The sequence below is a fragment of the Bombina bombina genome, chromosome 9 (assembly GCF_027579735.1).
Source record: "Bombina bombina isolate aBomBom1 chromosome 9, aBomBom1.pri, whole genome shotgun sequence".
Lineage (NCBI taxonomy): Eukaryota > Metazoa > Chordata > Amphibia > Anura > Bombinatoridae > Bombina > Bombina bombina.
Window position 1 is genome coordinate 69,530,400 of NC_069507.1, and position 10,000 is coordinate 69,540,399.

General features: G+C 36.9%; 1 protein-coding gene across 1 annotated transcript in view; it reads left to right on the plus strand.

Annotated features, from left to right (window-relative positions):
• Positions 1-8,137: 8,137 nt before the first annotated feature.
• LOC128640415 (cholesterol 25-hydroxylase-like protein) overlaps positions 8,138-10,000 on the plus strand; it is a 9,619-nt gene continuing 7,756 nt past the window's right edge. The window contains exon 1 of the mRNA XM_053692901.1: positions 8,138-8,153. Coding sequence (XP_053548876.1) covers positions 8,138-8,153 — 16 coding nt within the window. The remainder of the gene's footprint in view (positions 8,154-10,000) is intronic.

Genomic DNA, 10,000 nt, shown 5'->3' on the forward strand with positions numbered 1-10,000 from the left:
CCCTAACGCATGGAACGTACTTGGACATTCCAACATGACAAGGATCCTAAACACAAGGCCAAGTCAACCTGCCATTGGCTACAACAGAGTAAAGTGAAGGTTCTGGAGTGGCCATCTCAGTCTCCTGACCTCAATATCATTGAGCCACTCTGGGGAGATCTCAAACGTGCAGTTCATGCAAGACAGCCCAAGAATTTACAGGAACTGGAGGCTTTTTGCCAGGAAGAATGGGCAGCTTTACCATCTGAGAAGAGTCTCATCCACAAATACCACAAAAGACTTCAAGCTTTCATTGATGTTAAAGGGAGCAATACACGGTATTAAGAACTGGGGTATGTAAAGGGTCATTTGGGTAGTTTCTGTTGTCATTATGATTTTAAAAGAGTAAACACAGTTAATTGATAATAAATTACTTCAGCCAAACACTAACCATGAGTGAAAGAAAAGTTTATGTGTTATCATTAATATTCTCTGAAAAATGGCCAAGAAATCATAAATTCTGCCAGGGTATGTAAACTTATGAGCACAACTGTATGTATATGTGTGTGTATATGTGTATGTGTGTCCATATATGTAGGTGTGTTTGTATGTGTGTGTATATATATATATATATATATATATATATATATATATGTAGGTGTGTGTATGTGTATATATGTATGTTTGTGTATGTGTGTATATATATATATATATATATATATATATATATGTATGTGTGTGTATGTGTATATATGTATGTATGTGTGTATATATATGTAGGTGTGTATATGTATGTGTGTGTATGTATATATATATATATATATATATGTGCGTGTGTATGTGTATATATGTATGTAGTTGTGTGTATGTGTATATATGTAGGTGTGTATGTGTATATATGTATGTGTGTCTATATATGTAGATGTTTGTGTATGTTAATATATGTATTTATGTGTGTGTGTATATATATATATATATATGTAGGTGTGTGTCTGTATGTGTATATATGTATGCGTATGTATGTATTTATATGTATGTGTGTATGTGTATATATGTATGTGTGTGTGTATCTATGTGTATGTGTATATATGTATGTATGTGTGTGTGTGTAAATATGCACAGTATGTGTGTGTATAAATTAATATTAATGCCCTTTATTTATATAGCAATTATATTTTGAAAGAATGCCATATATCTTTATTTAAAGAAGTCTCATATTTTTTAGTTTAAAAATGAAGCAACAAACACAAAAATTAAAATTTATATTACATGTTGAAAATTCTGCAATACTCTTGTTGATGAAACTACTTTGCATATGTAATTTTGCTAATTGTATAACTTGCAAGGTGTCATATCTACCTACGTACCAAGCGGCTGTCACTGAACAAGGAAAAGGGAAGAGTTAAGGATGGCTAGGAATTGCCTAAGGTAAATAATTATTTTGGTGCGCTGCATGGGAAATGTTAATGACATGCTTTTCAGATTTTAAGTAGCTATAGGTAATTAAATTGTTTTATGTAAACTGAATTTGAAACAAATGTCAAATATGTATGTTACATAAGAAGAGTGTGAAAAGCCCCTTTTCTAATATAGGGTCAGAGACTAAAATAAGTGTCAGGCTTTTCCTTATAATCCATTTATCTTATTTAAAGAATTATACTTACACCAGTCTTATAAAAAGGATACATTTATTAAATGACAAATCTATACATGAGTGGTGAGAGAAGCGTCTAACATACAAGGACCTATCTACACTATAGACTAATGCCTGTGGGTGCATGCAAAGAAATCTGAAGTCTGTATTACCTTTGGTGTTATTTGTCCTTCCTTTTTCCTCAACTTCAAGCTGCTTCTCAAAACATATTTATAGCCAAACAGCCACACCATGAAGACAGTCCCAGCCAATCAAATCCATTCATCTTCTGTTTTATAACAATTCATCTGTTGAGTTAACTGCCTGTAGATGTCGCTGCGGTCCAATAAATAAATTTTCCTAATGCCATCTGACCTTTATGACCCATCTCAGGACTGCCCTTAACTGAGTCCCTTTGAAGATTTATGATGCCATTGTCCTGTCCTGTGTCCTTTGAAGCTTTATGACATTTGATTTTCTGTCCTCGGGAAGGAGAGCAAGTCTCACCTGTCTTATCTACATTGAATGGTAGCCTTTTGATCCTTCTGTATATACCTTGGGGTCGAGTTGCTTGATATTATTTCTTGGAAACTAGTTTATTCAAAAGGGTTAAGCTTTCCTTACTATAGTAAATGTGATTCCCAGCTATACAGTCATTACATATATTTTCCAGTTATACAGTTATTACAAAGAGTAAGGCATTGCTTACACCAATCATAAAGAACATAGCTCTTTGTTTTCTCAAAGGCAAGTCTAATTAGGCTATGGTGCACACACACACTTATGAGAAAATTAATCTATTGTAAAATTAGATGGAATAAAATATTTCACAGTGCAACTTATTTACTATTTAGATAAAACAGATAAAGTATTGTGAAATATAGCTACACCTCCACTGACAAGGCAGATACCAGCTGTAATGTACATCTGGAACAGTCTAAGGTATCCAGCACAGGGAATGTATCAAGGTGTGCCAGCAACAAGGTTCCTGCCAGAACCCAACAATATAGTGCAAACAAAGATGAAGCAGCACCAAAAATTCTTTCTTCAAGTAGCTTTATTCAGCTTGAGGAGTAGCCAGACCAACGTTTCGGACACAGTCCTTAGTCATGTATTGCTAAACTGTACATAGAATCAAACTTAAATACTGTCTAAGCCCCACCCACACAATTGTACAACTGCACATTCCTAATTAACCCCTTACCACCTAGTTTTAGTACACAGGAAAGAATTTGGTATCAGCAAAATAATACATTGCAATATCATTAAAGCTAAACATAGCAACTACATATATATTGGAATACAATGATGTATATCACATCAAGCAAAATAGCAGAACATAATCAATCCACTGTCATCTGTAATAAAAGAAAAAGAAAAAGATAATTAAACACACAGACAGGTCAAATTCCCTATTCATCCCATTTGGGTATAATGTCCCCAACTTGTTAATCCAGAACATTTCTCTACTCTTAAGGATTTTAACCCTGTTCCCACCCCTCCTAGGAATAGGAATATGCTCTAGGACTTGGAACCTTAAAGGGACACTGTACCCAAATGTTTTCTTTTGTAATTCAGAAAGAGCATGCAGTTTTAAGCAACTTTCTAATTTACTCCTATTAGCAAATTTTCTTCGTTCTCTTGCTATTATTATTTGAAAAAGAAGGCATCTAAGCTTTTTTTTGGTTTCAGTACTCTGGACAGCACTTTTTTATTGGTGGATGAATTTATCCACCAATCAGCAAGGACAACCCAGGTTGTTCACCAAAAATGGGCCGGCATCTAAACTTACATTCTTGCATTTCAAATAAAGATACCAAGAGAATGAAGAAAATTTGATAATAGGAGTAAATTAGAAAGTTGCTTAAAATGTCATGCGCTATCTGAATCACGAAAGAAAAATTTTGGGTACAGTGTCCCTTTAACTGATTAAGATTATGTCCAGCGGACAAAAAATGACAAGCTACCGGAGCATCCAATTTTTTAGTCCTAATACTGCTCTTGTGTTGAACAATACGTTCGCGGATACTACAGGTGGTCTCCCCGACGTACCCCAGACCGCAAGGACACTTAATCATATAAACCACATATTCTGTATTACATGTAAAGTAATCTCTGATAGAAAATATATGTCCAGTCCTAGGATGGCTAAAGGTGGGGCCTTTAATCATACTGTTGCAGTTAGAGCAACTAAGGCATGGGAAATTACCCCAATTTTTCTTGCCTATATAGCCCTGAACCACCCTCTTTTTAAGAGGGCCAATGTCAGCTCTAACTAGTGAATCTTTAAAATTTCTGCCCCTTTTATAAGCAGGCATGAATGGTTTGCAAAATTCTAAAATATCAGATTCACAAGTTTGCAAAACATGCCAATGTTTAAGTAAAATTTTTTGTACTTTTAGACTTAAAGGGGAGTACTGGCTAATGAAAACCAATCTATCCGATTTTTCTTTTTCCACATTATTTTTCTTAGTTAAAAGAGACTGTCTAGATGTGGCAAGGGCATTCCTTAACTCTGTCTCAATCAAATCCTTAGGGTAACCCCTGGCAAGAAAACGATCCCCCATCTCTCTCAGTCTTATTTCCGCCAGATTTTCATTTGACACAATCCGTCTTACCCGAAGGAACTGGCTCCTAGGTAAAGACCTGAGAAGAGATGGAGGATGGGCACTAGTATAATGGAGGAGGGTATTGCAGTCTGTTTCTTTCTTATATAAATCCACACATAAACCTTGTGAAGTTTTCGATACACAAGTGTCCAGAAAGACCACACTCTCCTCACTTCACATCAGTTTAAACTTAATCCTGCTGGTAGCACAATTTAAATAATTAATAAACTCCTTCAGGGTTCCAATGTCGCCCAACCACACGCCAAAAATGTCATCTATATAGCGCCACCAGGTGGCGCCATATAATAAAAATAATGGATGATTATAAACAAAGTATTCCTCAAAAATATTCATATAGATATTGGCGTATGTAGGGGCGACATTGGAACCCATGGCGGTTCCCTGAAGTTGTAAATAGTAATCATCACCAAATAAAAAATAATTACAACCTAATACAATCCTCAATAACTGGATTAAAAATTCTTGTTGTAATGGTGAAAAACTAGAATCTTGACTCAAAACCTTAGCAACCGCCCCAATCCCTGCCTCATGGGAGATGGAGGTATATAATGATGCTACATCCAGACTAAAGAGTATGCCCTTGTTTCCATCAATAGACAGGTTCTGCAGTTTTACTATAAAATCACTTGTATCCTGAATATAAGAATTAGAAAATACCAGGGGTCTTAAAGCTCTATCTAAAAAAAATTGAAACTTTAGATAAAATGGAACCCATTCCAGCTACTATGGGGCGTCCAGGAGGAGATGTTAAACATTTATGTACTTTAGGGAGTGTATACAAAACTGGAGTTAAATCCTCTGATTCTAAAAGAAACTTTGCAATATCCTTGTCTATCACTCCATTTTTAATTGCATTATTAACACATCCCTCTATTTCCTTTTTGATGTTAAATACTGGATTTGTAGACAATTTTTTATACACATCTGTATCTGATAACTGTGTATTAATCTCATTAACCCCTTAATGACCACAATGTACCCTGTATGTCACTGGTCGTTAAGGGTTTTTTCAGGACATAATAGCACAAGTCTAGCAAGAACACGCTATTAATGCCCTCCCTCCAGCAGGCTTTGTGGAATAGAGCCGTCTCAATGCTGGTGGCAAGACCGTGCTATAAAACAATCAAGTCCCAAAAAAAGGCCAGTGACATACAGGGTACGTCGCTGGTCCTTAAGGGGTTAACATAGAATTCTCTATCCATTAGTACAATTGCACCCCCCTTGTCCGCCCCCTTAATGATGAGCTGTTTGTTATTTTTTAACCCATTCAGTGACAACAACTCTGTTTTTGATAAACCTTGCCCCACAGGGCTCTTTTTACATTTAGCATAGTGTTTTTTTACACATATCAGCAACATCATTATCAACTAATTTAATAAAGCTCTGGACCCCAGCACCTACCTGTGAAGGGGTAAATGTGCTTTTGTTAAACAAACCAAACTTTTTTAATTTCAACTTGTGCATAGTGTTAATATCAACATTACCAACTGATATTTCCGGAGAAGGATGGGAAACACTTGTAAAGAAACTCTTTAGCTTAATGGTCCTAAAGAACCGATATAGATCTTTCTGCAGTTCTAGATAATCATAGTCCTGTTGTGGGCAATAGGAAAGTCCTTTGTTCAGGACTGTCAACTCATCATTTGTGACTCGTACCTGAGAGATATTGATTATTGCTTGTTGCTGCTCCGCGTTGTCACACGACGAGCCCCTCTCCCTGCGTTCTTCCTCTGCTGGAGCACTGCTGTCATACTTGTGTCGCCTGTGCTTGCGGCCCCCACGGCGTTTCCTGAGGCCTCCAGGTCGGATTCCCCCGACATTGATTCCGACGATGACCCCTGAGGGCTAGAGCGCCCGCTTCCTCTACGCATGTGTCTTCGTCTGTACCCGGAACCGGAAGTGCCACTTGTTCTGCCAGACGGATCCCATCCCCACCGGTATACCGTTCCGGTTGTGTAATCTTCCTCATCCCGTGAAAATTTATTTTTCTTGCGTTCTTGGATAGTCTGCTTGAGGTCTTTAATCTGCTCATCAAGATTTTTGAGCAGCTCCATTTCTTCAAGGGGTAAGTTATCTTTGAGCTCCTGTTTTATTATATCGATTTGAGTACCTTTGTTTATAATCATCCATTATTTTTATTATATGGCGCCACCTGGTGGCGCTATATAGATGACATTTTTGGCGTATGGTTGGGCGACATTGGAACCCTGGAGGAGTTTATTAATGATTTAAATTGTGCTACCAGCAGGATTAAGTTTAAACTGATGTGGAGTGAGGAGAGTGTAGTCTTTCTGGACACTTGTGTATCGAAAACTTCACAAGGTTTATGTGTGGATTTATATAAGAAAGAAACAGACTGCAATACCCTCCTCCATTATACTAGTGCCCACCCCCCATCTCTTCTCGGGTCTTTACCTAGGAGCCAGTTCCTTCGGGTAAGACGGATTGTGTCAAATGAAAATCTGGTGGAAATAAGACTGAGAGAGATGGGGGATCATTTTCTTGCCAGGGGTTACCCTAAGGATTTGATTGAGACAGAGTTAAGGAATGCCCTTGCCACATCTAGACAGTCTCTTTTAACTAAGAAAAATAATGTGGAAAAAGAAAAATCAGATAGATTGGTTTTCATTAGCCAGTACTCCCCTTTAAGTCTAAAAGTACAAAAAAATTTTACTTAAACATTGGCATGTTTTGCAACTTGTGAATCTGATGTTTTAGAATTTTGCAAACCATTCATGCCTGCTTATAAAAGGGGCAGACATTTTAAAGATTCACTAGTTAGAGCTGACATTGGCCCTCTTAAAAAGAGGGTGGTTCAGGGCTATATAGGCAAGAAAAATTGGGGTAATTTCCCATGCCTTAGTTGCTCTAACTGCAACAGTATGATTAAAGGCCCCACCTTTAGCCATCCTAGGACTGGACATATATTTTCTATCAGAGATTACTTTACATGTAATACAGAATATGTGGTTTATATGATTAAGTGTCCTTGCGGTCTGGGGTACGTCGGGGAGACCACCCGTAGTATCCGCAAACGTATTGTTCAACACAAGAGCAGTATTAGGACTAAAAAATTGGATGCTCCGGTAGCTTGTCATTTTTTGTCCGCTGGACATAATCTTAATCAGTTAAAGTTCCAAGTCCTAGAGCATATTCCTATTCCTAGGAGGGGTGGGAACAGGGTTAAAATCCTTAAGAGTAGAGAAATGTTCTGGATTAACAAGTTGGGGACATTATACCCAAATGGGATGAATAGGGAATTTGACCTGTCTGTGTGCCTTTAAATTACATACTATGAATAATGTGGTTTAATTATCTTTTTCTTTTTCTTTTATTACAGATGACAGTGGATTGATTATGTTCTGCTATTTTGCTTGATGTGATATACATCATTGTATTCCAATATATATGTAGTTGCTATGTTTAGCTTTAATGATATTGCAATGTATTATTTTGCTGATACCAAATTCTTTCCTGTGTACTAAAACTAGGTGGTAAGGGGTTAATTAGGAATGTGCAGTTGTACAGGTGTGTGGGTGGGGCTTAGACAGTATTTAAGGTTGATTCTTTGTACAGTTTAGCCATACATGACTAAGGACTGTGTCCGAAACGTTGTTGTTTGAATTTTGGTCTGGCTACTACTCAAGCTGAATAAAGCTACTTGAAGAAAGAATTTTTGGTGGTGCTGCTTCATCTTTGTTTGCACTGTAATGTACATTTGGGTTGGCTGCAAAAATATGTCTTTCAGAAGAGAAATTGCCTGGTGTTTTGATGCTTAGTTACCATAGAAGAGGCACAGCACAGGCACTGCAAAAGTGAAGGTAAAGGTGCACGATTCCCAGGCTCTGCCCAAACCTCAAATCCAGTAAATTTCCAAAGAAGGAAAAGCACCACCATGACTGTAATTCAAGGTAGTTTTATTGGGACATCAACAGATACACAGCACGACGTTTCGGTCAAAAGACCTTAATCATGTGAGATCTCACATGATTAAGGTCTTTTGACCGAAACGTCGTGGTGTGTATCTGTTTATGTCCCAATAAAACTACCTTGAATTACACTTGTGGTGGTGCTGTTCCTTCTTTGGAAATTTACTGGTGTTTTGATGCTGACTGTCCTTATAAATGGAATCTGACAGGTATACGGCAGGAATATTCTGTGAAAGGTTTAAGTGGGATAAAAATAAAATAACATTTTAGAGCAGGTTTAGATATACTTTTTTTGGGGGGGAGGGTTACTTTTATTGAATAATGGGGTTGTGATTTTTGGAGCAAAAGAGCTAAATACTTTAGGGCAATGCCCTTACAAAAAGCTTAAATAAGTGGTAGGTGGGGTATAAACAGGAGAAAAAGCATTGCAGCAAACAAACAGCTAGATTACGAGTTTGGCATTATGAGTGGAAAAGCAGTGTTATGGCCCATATCGCTGCTTTTCCCCTAACGCTGCTATTACGAGTCTTGTAGGTATAGATGTACCCCACACCTTTTAGGTTGTCACGCAACGTCAGTACCGCACTTCTAAAAAAGTCCTTTTTCAATGGGACTCCCAAAGCGCCGGTATTACGAGTTTGCCTGGGAGGCCAAAAAGTGAGCAGTACACTCTATAACCACAAGATCCCTACCACCATCTAAAGTCGGTCGTTATGAGTTTTACGTTACAAAGCTGTACCATAAAACTCATAACTAAAGTGTTAAAAAGTACACTAACACCCCTAAACTACCTATTAACCCCTAAACCGAGGCCCTTCCGCATCGTAAACACTAAAATAAAATTATTAACCCCTAATCTAACGCTCTGGATATCGCCGACACTAAAAAAAATGATTAACCCCTATTCCACTGCTCCCCGACATCGTTGCCACTATAATAAACCTATTAACCCCTAAACCACCGCCCTCCCGCATCACAAACACTATTTAAAGATTATTAACCATTAATCTGTCGTCCGCCCACACCGCCGCTATAATAAACCTATTAACCATTAAACCGCAAGCCCCCACAACAAAATATACTATAATAAATTATTAACCCCTAAACATCTGACCTCCCACATCACTAAACCTACATAAATATATTAACCCCTAAATCTAACCCTAACCCTAACACCCCCTAACTTTAACATAATTCAAATAGAGCTAAATAAAACCTACAATTGTTAACTAAATAGTTCCTATTTAAAACTAAATACTTACCTGTAAAATAAAACCTAAGCTAGCTACAATATTACTAATAGTTATATTGTATCTATCTTAGGTTTTATTTTTATTTCACAGGTAACTTAGTATTTATTTTAACTAGGTAGACTAGTTAGTAAATAGTTATTAACTATTTACTAACTACCTAGTTAAAATAAATACAAAGTTACCTGTAAAATAAAACCTAACCTGCCTTACACTAAAAACTAACATTACAATAAAATAAAATAAAAAAAATATTAAAATACAATTTTCTAAATTACAAAATAAAAACACTAAATAACAAAAAATAAAAACCGAAATTATCAAAGATAAAAACGAATTACTCCTAATCTAATAGCCCTATAAAAATAAAAAAGCACCCCAAAATAAAAAAAATCCCTAGCCTACAATAAACTACCAATGGCCCTTAAAAGGGCCTTTTGCTGGGCATTGCCCCAAAAATAACAGCTCTTTTACATTGCAATAAAAAAATTCAAACAACCCCCAACAGTAAAACCCACCACCCACCCAACCAAACCCCCCAAATAAAAAACCTAAATGAACCTAAGCTAACCATTGCCC